The 13,916-nt window shown below is 40.1% G+C and overlaps 1 protein-coding gene across 2 annotated transcripts in view; it reads left to right on the top strand.

Moving 5' to 3' along the window:
- Positions 1 to 13,916, top strand: part of KBTBD12 (kelch repeat and BTB domain containing 12) — a 93,145-nt gene that overhangs the window by 56,843 nt on the left and 22,386 nt on the right. For both annotated transcript variants that reach the window (XM_081939504.1, XM_081939503.1), the window contains exon 5: positions 2,959 to 3,156. In XM_081939504.1, the coding sequence (XP_081795630.1) occupies positions 2,959 to 3,156 (198 nt within the window). The remainder of the gene's footprint in view (positions 1 to 2,958; positions 3,157 to 13,916) is intronic.

The raw sequence follows: 13,916 nt of genomic DNA, 5'->3' as shown, positions 1-13,916 counted from the left end.
GGGATCCAAAATTGGTGAAGGACTGTACTTCAAAGTTTTCTTTAGATGTCTGTCCAACTGCCCAAAAAGCCAAACTAAAAATAATTGGGATGGTAGGGTGATATGGAGGGTAGGAGGCTTAAAATGGATGACCAGGAACAATTTTACCAATTATTTTTCCATAACTCTCCATATCTAATACAACTGCCATTTTGTGACAATAGCTATGATAATCTAACTACATGAATTAAAACATCATCCAACTGCATGGTATTTATAACATTTAGATTCCTATACTGTACATACCCAAAATTGAATTCCATTATAATCTGTGAGCATCACTTCTGGTGAATTATTTGAAAGATCAAATAATTGTGTTGAATTATTTGAAAGAGCCTAAGACTGGCCCAAGGTAACAGAAGTAGTTAAAAGTTTTACTGCTGGTTCTGGTTTCAGTACATAAAATTTATCCTTAGTTCATTGAATAAACATTTGCAAAGGATTTATCAGAAATTTCATTTTTTGTGCATTTCTGGGTAACCAAGTAGCAAGTTTTACGCATGGCTTGCATCAAAATGAGAATTCTATAGATGGAGAAGTATTATATTCCAAGTCCAAATAATGTTTCATCAAGCATTTTGTTAGCAGATCAGATGCTCACACAGATAATTCCCATTTCACATAAATGCATTTTTGTGCAAATATTCCACTAAAGATATGTTATTATTTCCTTCCATCCTAACTCAAAACTGTGTGTCTTTTGATATGGGAGGTGAATTCTGTGGCCCAGCAGCAAATATGAAAATAGAGTTTCATAAGCTAGTTTAAACTATTATTGCTGAGGATTTTCCTATACATGCACCTCTTTTTCAAGGGTATTGTTTTAATCTCAAGATTCTTTCCAAGTTCTGCTCTTTCCAGTAGAAGTCATTAGTTAGCTCATCCATTAAAATGAATCTGAGCACCTGTTCTTCCTTCTAGGCCAGGGGTTCCCAACCTGAGGTCCCCGAACCCCCAGGGGGTGCAAGGTGGAATTTAGCTGTGAAACAAAGAGTGGTTTGTTTCCCCTAAGTGATAAGTCGCAAGTCACAATTACTTGTTTGTAGGCGGTGCGAACATTAATTGTATTTCCTAATGATTGAAATGCTGGCCCTGTAAAAACCCGAATAGGGTTATATGTTCATTTTTCCCCCAAATTAACTCTCTCTGTCTAAAACTAGGATATTCTGGGAAGGGTTATGTGCAACTTTTGCACTGAACAAAATACAAAAATGCTTGTATTCGTCCTTGGATGTGATTTCAAAGTATATAATCCAATGAAATTCTTCCATAGAATTGTGGGAAATCATGTATGACCCATGTACATGGCCTAAGCCAGTGATGGCGAACCTTTTTTGGCTCGTGTGCCACAAGTGGGGGGAGCGCAGGGGGGTCGAGTGCGGGCATGCCACACCCATAATGCAATGCGCGAACCCCCCAGTGCGCATGCGTGCAAAACGCGTGACACCCCCCCCCATTTTAACATGTTTTTTTTGCCCTCCCCATGCTCCAGGGGCTTTATAGGAGCCTGGGGAGGGCGAAAAGAGCCTCCCCCGACCCCCCAGAGGCCCTGCGGAGGCTTTAGGGACTGTCCAGAGGCTTCCCTGAAGCCTTCGGAACGCTTAAAACCACCCTCCGAGCAAACCGGAAGTGACTTCCGGGTTGCTCGGAGGGTCGTTTTAAGCGCTCCGAAGGCATCAGGGAAGCCTCTGGACAGTCCCTGAAGCCTTCGGAATGCTTAAAACGACCCTCTGAGCAACCTGGAAGTCACTTCCGGTTTGCTCGGAGGGTGGTTTTAAGCGTTCCGAAGCCTTCAGGGACAGTCCCTGAAGCCCCCCAGGGGGGGGCGGGGAGGCTCTTTTCGCCCTCCCCAGGCTCCTATAAAGCCTCTGGAGCCTGGGGAAGGCGAAAAATAGTTTTTTAAAAGGTGAACTCAGCTGGCCAGCGCGTGCATGCGCACTGGCCAGCTGACAGGGCCGTGCCTCGTGTGCCCTGACAAATGGCTCCGCGTGCCACTTGTGGCACACGTGCCATAGGTTCGCCATCACGGGCCTAAGCCATCGAGATCCTTCTATTGATGCTAGGAGAGTTTACTAATGTATAACCATTAAGGTTCTTTCCCCCTTTTTGTCCTCGAAGGCAGTTCTGAATTATCATTTGAACAGTTTGGATGAATGTTTTAAGTACACCTTAAAAAAATATTTATTTCTGTTGTTTTCTAAAGATAGTTGTTGCTTTAGCTGCAGTTGACAAAGTATTGTAGGAAGTTTCTGACAGGGAAACAGTTAGTTCCTTTGTTCTTATGCTTAATTAACAATTTTGAAAAACAAATTCTCCCTCCCTCCCTCTCTCTTTCTTTCTCTCTCTCTCTCTCTCTCTCTCTCTGTGTGTGTGTGTGTAGCAAATGTGATTTAATTTTTTTCCCCATGGCATGAGAGTCACATCTTCCAATTCACTTCTGTTCTGCAAATATCATATTTAACAAGATAAAACCACATTATTCTGTATCTGTGAAAATGAGAGAGATAACACGTTCATTACTTTTATATGACAATGAGGAGGAATGCGATGCTGATAAATGCATTCCTCAGAGACTGCATTTCCCAAAAATTAAATATTCAAAGAAAATTCTCATTTTCCCCATTTTATTTTCCATCATTTTGTGATTCTCGTTCATTTACTTATTCATCTTGAATACTTTAGAGAGTCTTCTGCTTTGGAGTATAAATTTAGCATGTTTTTCTAAGGGGAAGGAGATTTTTCTCCCCATATGCACGATTATTCCTTCCTTATAGAATGTTGGATTATTTCTTTTTGCAAGAGCAAAAAACATTGAAGTTGGGGAGAAAAGGATAACTTAGCCCCCAGAATGTGAGAACACTCATTCTGATGAGCTATTTTTATTCTCTTTGGAATCTCTCTTTCCTTCTCCCTCTGCAGGTGGAATTGGCTGCCTTGATCGTGACAGAGGGCAAGCACGGCAATGTCTTGATGTCGTGGAAATCTATAACCCTGATAGGAACTACTGGCGAGAAGGACCACCTATGCCTTACCCTCTTCTTTCCCTAAGAACCAACTCTACCTGTGCTGGTGCTGTGGAAGGAAAAATCTATGTCTGTGGAGGATTTCGTGGAACAGGTCTGGAGAAATCCAAAGACAATGTTGTTATGTTTGCAGTGTACTTCTAAAATCACCTTAAATATCACTATCCTAACTTACATTGCATCCCACCCATATTTCAATTTTTATGTCTGTCTGTCCGTCCATCCATCCATCCATCCATCTATTTATCAATCATCATTTTGACAAAAAATCTAGTTATATAGGACCTCTATCTCTACTGGTTCTATGTGATAGTAACTGGGAATATCTCAAATTTATATCAGTTTACTGAAAAGTCAAAGTCTCATACATTTCTGCAAATAGATCCTATAATCGTATAGCAGTTATGATTAAACAACTTTGACCATGATATAAATTCTTCCATATGCATACGTATTGTCTGCAGTCCTATTTATTTATTATCTACATTTACAATTCTCTCTCTCCCTCACCCCTTCATTTATAATCAGAACAATGTCATAGGTTAGAGTAAAATTATGGGAAAAGTTAACTAAAAAGCTTTATGTGTGGGTTGGGTATATCACCAATATCAGTTCTACCTTATAATCCGTATAACAATTGCCAGGCACAAGCTATAAGATCCACATGCGTTGAATTGAAACTAACTACTTTATTATAGTCTTCCTATAATACAGGAATCTTCCCAGACTGCTTGTTTTTTCTTGGAAAAAGAAAGATAATACTCTGTGAAGCTTGGTAGGGGGACTCTGAATCTCTTGCAGCTGCACAATTCAAGGCTAATTCCTTGCTTGAGGTCTCCTCCCTTCCTGGCTGGGTATTTCCCAACATCAATTTTCTTTATCACTATACTACAAATAACATTTTTTTCCCCATAAATCTACAAATAACTGCAGAATTGAATGTAAATTTGCTCATGAAATAGGACAGCATTCGTGTTTTCAGAAATAGGGCAACATTACATCAGGGAATTGCGCAGCCGGTGTCCAAATGAAGTCAGAGACACTGACACAAACTTGTAGTTTTATATAAATAAATATATTTTACATTTATATTTACAGCAAACAAGATAGTCAGGCACATCACTACATCCATCATGAGGTGAATTGTTGAGTAAATCAGAGCACACAGAAGAAAAAGGTGGGGGGAAAGGAAACTCCTCCTTCTCACCCAGCAACCAATTATAATGTAGATTGCCTCATGCAGGATCCCACACTCTCCAACCAATCAGCTACAATTGTGTGTTCTGACCCATTATACATTTTATTTTTCCAGCTATTAACTTAAATACGCTAACACATTAATAATCACTTAAGGGCAATATAATCTTATTTCTGTAGTCCCCCCATGGAAAGCATTTCCCATCAAACAACGAACAATGTGGAGCAATCAGCCTACCATTTTGCATTTTCAGAGTCACAACAGCAACAATAGAATCAATTATTGTCCTTAATTTCCTAAAGCAGCAGTATATTTGTATTTTATGCTTACTTTTAAAAAAAATCAAGCAGTTTCAGGTATTCAGTGTTAACATTATAGTTCCAGATGTTTGAGGTATGGACCATGTTATTGATACATATTCATTTATCATGACAATTGGTATATAGAAAAAGGCATTCAAGAAGATGTTTCAAACAGTCAATATGGCAGCTAATCAAATCTTAGTACCTGAAGTCCATGGAGAAAAAGGAGAGTGACTTTGATCGTATGGCTGCCATATCAATTTTTTGACATACCCTTAATGGTAGTGTAAATTAGAAGGAAAATTATCTTGCACCAACAAGCTTCAGGTTAGGTTAGATCAGCGGTTCTCAAAAAGTGGGGCACGCCCCCCCGGGGGGGCACGAGGCTCCGTAAAGGGGGGCGCGACTCCATCAGCATTTGATTTTATTTAAATCTGTGACACCAACATAAAGTATTGCAATCTGTTGCTACTTAATGTACGCAGTGCAGTAATAAATTGACTAGTATCTGAATTAGTGCTGGATGCGTCTGAGGACCACAATATTAGCATGAACATACAAGATTCATTAGGTGTTTGCACTGCTGAGTCACCAAAACAGGGCCAAAGTCCTTGACAGTTGCTTCCCAGTTTATTTAGTTAGAGTTTTAAAAAACAACCTATAATTAATTCAAAGTAATTTACAACTGATGAGATTAAAATCAAATTCAGAAAAGAGCTTAATAAACATCATATATTAATAGAGCAGACTAGACTCAACAGTCAACTATTGCAGGGCGGACTAAATAAAAACATTTTGCCTGCCAGGAATGATAACAGAGAAGGAAATAGTTTGAATCCCCTTGGCTGTTAGCTCCAAACTGCGAAAGGATGTTTTAAAAAGTCACCAGACCTTTTTTCTCTTGTTTCCTCAAATATTCCTTCAGTGCTGTTAAGATCAAGAGGAAGACCTATCCAGACAATTATGCAGCCTGGAAAAATTGGCTTCTCAAATAAGAATCCCAAATAGTATGAGGATATATATAGACCCAGGACATGGGGACACGGTGGCTCAGTGGCTAAGATGCTGAGCTTGTCAATCAGAAAGGTCAACAGTTCAGTGGTTCGAATCCCTAGTGTCACATAATGGCGTGAGCTCCCGTTGCTTGTCCCAGCTTCTGCTAACCTAGCAGTTCAAAAGCATGTAAAAATGCAAGCAGAAAAATACCTTCTTTGGTGGGAAGGTAACAGCATTCTGTGTGCCTTCGGTGTTTAGTCATGCCGACCACATGACCACAGAGATTTCTTTGGACAGCGCTGGCTCTTCAGCTTTGAAATGGAGATGAGCACTGCTCCCTAGAGTCATTCGAGAGTACCGTTACCTTTTTATAGAACCAGGATTCTGAATCGTGTATTTTAACAGGCCAGTAGCCACTGGAATGATTTGGACAAAGAGATCATGTGATTCCTATAATTACTCCTGATTGCTAGACTGACTTGGCCACCAACATTCTGGGGCAGATGAAGTATCTAAATCCAATATCAGTTTACTGAGAACATGTTAAAGCATTCCAAGCTCGTGTCAGTAGGATCAAAATGGCTATTTCCATTAAAAGGCATATGTAATGTACCAACAACGCAAAAACATTCCTCTCCCTGAGCCCTAACTGGCAAGTTGAGAGATGATGTAACCCATTCAGCACAGATTGAATTCATTTCCTACTCTGCCTTTGGGCTACTCAGAAATACATTATTTTTTGCCTGTGTGTCTGTTTTAGAGGAGGATTGTCTTGGGCTGCACACATGGAGAACTGCATGAAAATATAATCCATTATTTGAGATAGAATCATGGAGTTGGAAGACATCTTGGATAGCATCTAGCCCAATCTTCCTGAGCAGTACAGGATCCAGTTAACATCTCTGACAGCTGCCAATCCAGCCTGTGATTAAAGACGTCTAGAAAAGAGAATTCACTATTTCATATGCTAGTCCATTTTGAGTGGCTTGCACAATCAGAAAATTCCTCCATATTTCTAATCTGAAGTTGCTTCCTCGTAATTTTAACAATTGGTTCTGGTCCAGTCCCCTGGCAATGCAGAATAACTCCATTTCTTCTCCTGGGACAACCCTTCAGATTTTTGTTGACTGCTATTATATCTCCCCTCTGGGTTTTTTTTTCCTGTAGGCTAAACATATCCTACTCCTTTAACTGTCCTTCACAGGGATTGGTTTCCAGATTCCTTACAATCTTGTTAGCATTCCTCTGAACTTGTTCCAATTTGCTACTGTTGTACTAGAACTCTGGTACTCAGATCTGGACCCAGTACTCCAAATGGGGTCTTCCTGGGACAGAATATTGTGAAACAATTATGTCCCATAATCTGGATTCAATGCATCTATTAATGTGCCCCAAGAAAGCATTTGACTTTTTAGCAGCCGCATCACACTATTAGGACATGTGGCTGACAAATATATTCATAACCCTATTGCCAAGCCAGATCTCCCCCATCCTACACAAATACCTTACATATTCCCCATCCAAATACAATACTGAATATTTTTTCCTCTCAATTAAAGTCTATCTTATTCATTTCAGTCTCCTGCTAAAGCTTTCCTATATCCTTTTGAAACTTCTATTATTGAACATTTTATCCAGCCTCCTAGCTTTATGTTATCCGAAGACTGTCTAAATATTCCCTTAACTCCCTCCTTCAATCATTGATAAAAAAAAATGTTGAATAGTTCAAGGAGAAGGAAAGAGCCTTCTGTAACTCTACTCAATATTTGCCTCCAAGCTAAAGTAGAGCCGTTAATGAGCACTCTTTATGCGTACTTTTTCAGCCCACTGTAAGTCTAACTGACATACTTTACCATTTTATTAGGAAGAATACCATGAAAAGCTCTCTCAAAAATTTTTTGAAGTCTGAGTATGCTATCTTTACAGCATTCCCCTGACCTGCTGAGCTAAATACTATTACAAAAGAAGATAAGCTTGGTATGGCATGGTTTGTATGTGACAAATCCACACTGGATCCTGTCAATCGTGACATGCCTACCCAAGTGCTCAGAAACATGTTGCTTGATAATCTGTTCAAGGACATTGCCCAGTACGAAATGTCCAGCTGCCAGACCTAAAGTTTTCCCAGTTTTCCTCCTTCCCCTTTTTGAACATTTGCTCTTCTTTGTCTTCTGGAGCATCATTGATTTTCCAGCCTTTGGCACATATCTTCTTAGTAGATACTGAAGATACTGAATTCTTTACATGCAACAAAAGCAGAGTTGCCAGAAAAAGATGGAATTCTAAAAGACTTGTCTGAAATCTTTAGCATTCTTTAAATGTTCTTTAGAAGAATGGCAACAGACAAACCTCACACCAGAAGGGGCAGGCATGCCCAAAGTCACTCTGAAATGGACAAGACATGCTTCTGTGATGCTTCCCCATCCCCTTGTCTCTCTTCCAACCTAGTCACCTGACTTTCTATCTCTGCTTTAAATGACAGAAAAGCATAACCAATTTTATACCTCTTTCAGCTATTGCTGAAGCTTTTGCTGAAGAGGAGAAGCACTACATTTAACTCCGGGGAAAATAAGGACTACTTAAATATCTTTCATGGACTGGAGGTGAGATAAGCCAACGTCATGGAAACATGGCTAAAAAAAAAAAATATGGGCACATTTGTGCTGTGATTTGGTGCAAATCAGGAAAGATTGTAGATGAAATCAAATCCTCCAATAACTTTGCAATAAAAATAGCAATTAGTTCTTCTATCATAAACTACTCCATCTTTTTGCTCTGAGGTTTAAAAAAAAAGCTAGACTAGGCAGTTATAGATATTATAGATTCTGTGATTTTACTTCTTTCAGTCACTCCTTAGATGAGGGGTGTCAAGCTCGCATCATCATGGTGGTGTTATGTCATGTATCGTGACTTTTCTGCCCTTCGCTAAACCGGCCATGGGCGTGGCCAGTGCATGATGCACCTGGCCCACAGGCCATAAGTTTGACATCCCTGCTTTAGATGAAGTAGATTTTAGTTCAGGTTTAGTTCCTGGATAAAGTATATTTATTCATTCTTATTGGGCCACCTGTTCTTTGCAGCATTTCTTACAAATCCTAGTTGACATCTGATTGACTGCCTTCTGCCTGCACTGAATCGGGCAACAGAAGAACAGACATACTAACCTGTAAATAACAACAAACAATATCAGTATTGTTTCTAGTTATTGGGCTTCTGTAATTGTCTTGTTGCTGTGGTGATAGGTGGCAATTTATTCCATAGATGTCATGCAGGAATAATGTTACCCATTAGCATTACAACAATACAACTCTAGTAGCCATTAGATCCATAAAGGGCAATGCAGAAACAGTGTAGTTATTATACCCCAGAGGCAGCTCTCTCTTCAAAGACAGAAGGTAAGGAAAGGAAGCCATAAAAACACAACCTAAACTTATGCAATTGTTTCCATTGCCAGACTCAGAAAAACAAACTAACAATAGTTACAGATTAAATCTCTAATTTCCATCAGGATTCCATCAGAGTCATCAGCCTCTTAAAATCAGATACTTGCTTCTAGCTCAGCTCTCAGTCTAAGACCAACAAAGAATTTAATACACCAACAAACTCCTTTTCTCCATCCCTTATAGACAGAAGGACTCTCAGAATTTACTGAAAAATATCCTTCAACTATATCACCAGGCAGAGGAAATGAATATTTTCAGAACATTAATGAATACTAGGAAGCTTCAACATATTATCCAATGGAGCTATATACAGTTGAAAATCTGTATTAGCAGGAAATATTTTCTGCTTTGCCTGTAAGCTTTCATTTATCCATGGATATGCAAAGTGCTCTTTTTCAAACTGGAATAAATATGAACAAAATGTCAAGAAGCATGAAAAAAGAAAATATCCAACACCAAAGGAGCATGACTTTTACAGAAGAATGATGCATGTACAATAAATGAATGTACTGAGAGCCAGAAATCAAATACTGGAAAGATGTTTTGAAGCATATTATTGCCATTTTAAATTTTGTTGCAGAGGCATAGTGAACAGTGAAAGCCAGACAGCAAGCATTCTCTGGTGATTACCAGATCATCCCCATTGGAATTTAACTTGGAACACCGGACTGAATTGCCAGAGATGAAGGAAAGGGCCATGTTTCATATTGGTTTTTTCACAGTTCTTTAATGAACAAATTAAACCCATGGGAAATGAAGTTGGCATGAAAATCACTTAGAAGCTTAAAGAAGCAAAGCATTTTTCTTTTCATTGTTCAATTTACACCAGCTTTTTCCACTTTTTTGCTACTTGCCCAATGGAGGTTTTGGTGTTTTTTGTTTTGTGCCACTTGACATGAGAAAGGATGGTGTGAAATTGTTATCAGAATTTTCCAGAACTATGAACTTGACATCAAGAATTGCCCAGATTTAAATTGAGATCAATTTTATTATTCCCTTTAGCCAGCCAATAACTACAAGGATTCTCTCTAGGCAGTTTCAGAGTTGCAAGCTCACATTAAAAGAATGAACAATGGAACTGTTGTTGTTGTTGTTTTTTGCTGGCTATTCTTTGAACCTGTCTGCGCAAAATAATGTGGACAATAGCAGTTAAACTGTGCCAGTTATTGTTATATATTTGACCTAATTTTCTATTCACCACCTACTCACAGTACTACAAAGGAATATTGGACACTGGTTCAAAAATCCCAAAGATCATTTTTAAAATCTTTGAAAACAAGATGGCCCTGTGGAGAAAATGCATACAAACAATATGAAAGACTTAATTAAAATAAAGACTAATTCTAAAGTGAAAAGGTTAGCAAAAAGCAAACATTTTGCTGGTGAAAGAAAATCAAGCATATATAAATAATGAAAGCAAGAGAGATGGATAACTTGAGGTGACTCTCTTCTTTTCCTGAATTTGATTCCTCCTTTTCTTCCATCCACCCTTAATTGCTACAGCTCGGCAGGTGGAAGATCTTCAAATTTGCTGGAATACTTAAGCTCAGGCTGGAGCTACAGAATGTTATATTCAGATAAATTTCACATTAAAATAGAGAACAATTTTTCTGCTTATACTAAAGTTATGAATTTATTTGGCAGCTTGCTAAGACTTGAATTGGTCTCTCAAAGTCTGAAGTCTCTGGAGAAAGATCTGATGAACTTACCTAAAAAGACTTCACATTTTCTTCCTTCCCTCCAAATTAAAATCTGGCATTGGCTTCTCAGCTAAGACTGCACACAATATTTTGAAGAAAATTTTCAAAAGGAACTGGTTGCAAATGATATTGTTGCCACCTGTCTTAATCTAGTTTTGCCCATTTCAAATTCTGAAATGCATTTTCTCCAATCTAATCCTAATAAAACATAAATTATGTTTTACAATACTACAAGTCAGGAAAGGCCTTTATTATTCATTCCTGAAGTAGAATGACAACTTCTTTAGTAAGAAATGTTGTCTGATGGTCCCATGTCAGAATTACTTCTGAAGTAAATTTCAGAAAGGAAGATATGACTTCTTAAATAACTCCCTAAGGCAAAACTGGGGCAATATAGTTAGTTGAGATCTGAGAGCCCAACACTGAGCATGGAGCTGTTCATGGAACTCAAGTGGCTGTAATCATAAAGTTTTGCCCTTAATTTACTTCTTAATATTGCTTGCTTCAAGCTAATCATAATGAGCATCAAGAGAGCTCATTATAAAGAGCTAACCTCCTTTTGCCAATCTGCTGATACCAAGGCAAGTCTTTCCCCATCAAAGCAGTCAGACTGCAATTTGCCTCTTAAGTGTGCTGATTCTTCTAATATTGGGCTAATGATAACATTAATGCAAGACGAGCGTCTCCCCATCTTATTCATCTTACTTCCCAATTACAGCCTGGCATCACAAGTACTGATCTATTCCAGTTGATAGTCAACTTGTTCACCCATGAAAATTTCAGCAATCCTGTTTTGCATTTGCATCTTTGCGTCAATCCACTGTGCAGTATGTGCAGTTTTCTTAAAATGAACTTCCATAACTATGTATAAGTAAGCAAGTGTCACCTATAGTTTTCCTACAAGCTGTATTTCTAAGCTTTGCCATGAATCTACTGACAAGGCAATTGTTGTTGATTGGCAGTATACAGGTATTATAAATGCCTTTTCCTATCAAACTAAACCCTAAAGAGACCTTGTTGAGTAAGGTGGCTTACTTCAAGCTAAACATTTAGCATTTATCTCTTTAGGAAATAAAAAGCACTAGCTTTAGATGTGGAATCAGCATAACTAGTGGAATACTGATGACACTAAATTTTTCAGAGTGATAAAACAAAAAAGGACTGTGAAGATCTCCAGAGGGACCACTGCACATTAGGACAGTGACCATCAAATGATGAATATCATTCAAAATGAGCAAGTGTAAAGCGATGCATATTGGCGCCAAGGCTTGTAATTACTCATGTAAACTAATGGAATCAGGGATAGCACTGAATGATGAGAAAATAGATTCAATGAAGTTGTTGACACAGCATACCTATCTGTAAAAAAAAAAAGGCCAACAGCTTGTTAGGAATAATAAGGAATTGTAATGAAAAGAGAGAGGGCAATGTTAGAATGATCTGATATAATTCAATGGCATGGCTGCATCTGGAACATTGTGTGCAGTTCTGGTCACTGCACCACAAAAGGAATATGGTAGAGCAGGAGAAGGTTTAGTGGAGGCCGATTAAGATGGAACAGTTTCCCTCTGAGGAGAGGTTGCAACATGTAGAGAAAGAATATGATTGAATTCTGCAACTTTGTCCATGATGTAGAGAAAGTTAAAGAAAAAATTCCCCTACCAAAATACTGGAACTAGGGGTCACCAATGAAATGGAATCCTGGAAGAATCAGGACAGACAAAAATGATTCCCCCCCCCAAAAAAAAACTATAACCAAACTTTGGAATTCACTGTCATGAGAAAAGGCCCGATTGATTCGCTTAAAAACAAAAAGGTTGGACCAATTTATGAAAGGCATCAGTGTCATGGCAATGTAACTGCCTCTGAAGGCCATCTGCTGGGAGTCTAGAGGGCTTCCTTGTGCAGTTGGCTGACCACCATGAGAACAAACTGCTAACCTAGAAGGGCAGGTGTTAGATCGGGTAAAGGAAGGCACAAGAGGCTAGCGATAACAGCTCTTTATTTAAATACTTGCAGACATCCACTGGGGAGATGGCCGGACAGCTCCCCTTTTTAAATGGTAGCTGTCCGGCCTTTCAGCCAATCAGGTTCCCCTCTGTTCCCACCAGCAACAGAGGACCTGAGTGGAGCCTTCTATTGTCTAGCAGCGCTAGAGGGGGAAGTATCTAACACTCCTCCCCTCTAGGATGGAACATCCTAACTGGTGACGTAGTCACATAGGTAGGCGGGCCTTTGTGTTGTTCTGCTGGACTTGTGCAGTTCAGTCTGCTGGTTGCCCTCGCGCAGGTCGGATGGACCTGTTCTTTCTCTGGACCCGCCCGGTGGAACCTCCTGGAACCTTTCGCCGGTCCCGGCTAGAATTTCTGGTGGTGGATTTCCCTGGCCCTCATCGAATCCAGATAAACCACCCGATGTTTCCGGGACTATCTGGGGATGTTGATATTTGGGTCGCAAGGGAGTTATGGTTGGTTGTCTGACTGGGGAGTTAGTCACTCGGCCGCGTGGCTGGTCAATGTGCCTTCTCCAATGACGTCCGTCCTCAAGTCTCAAGGAGTAGGATCGCGGGCTGGTAATGCCGACTATGGTCGCAGGTACCCACAGCCCCCCCTTGTGAAATTGTGTGCATATATCAAGTCGCCTATGTTGAAGGATCTGACCTTGCTCATAGAATCAGGGGGTGTTTCTGTTGAATAGTTGGGGTGTAGACGGTCCAGGTGGGACCTGAGATGGTGCCCCATGAGGAGTTTGGCTGGGCTTCTCCCAGTGGTGGCGCTGGGAGAGATGTGTTGTATTAATAGGTAGTGGTCTATTCGCGTCTGCCAGTCGCCCGGGCCCATCTTGTTGAGGGCTTTCTTAGTGGATCTTACCATACGTTCCGCCTGGCCATTGGAAACCGCGTGGAATGGCGCAACTAAGGCGTGTCTGATTCCCTGTGCCGCTAGGAACTCCTCGAATGCTCTGGCCATGAACTGCGGGCCATTGTCTGACACTAGCACATCGGGAAACCCGTGAGTCGCGAATAGCTTCCGTAGTGCTTTGATGACCGAGTCCGTGGTGGTGGATGTCATCAGGACTACCTCTAGCCACTTTGAGAATGCATCCACAACTATAAAGAAGGTTTGCCCGTGGACTGGCCCGGCAAAGTCTATATGTATCCTGGACCACGGTAGTTGGGGCCTCTCCCATTTCTTCGCGGTAGCCTCTGGGGGAGC

Source organism: Natrix helvetica, assembly GCF_964273705.1.
Source record: "Natrix helvetica genome assembly, chromosome: 1".
Taxonomy (NCBI): Eukaryota; Metazoa; Chordata; class Lepidosauria; order Squamata; family Natricidae; genus Natrix; species Natrix helvetica.
Note: the sequence above shows the minus strand (reverse complement) of the source record. Positions and strands in the feature narration are given on the sequence as shown.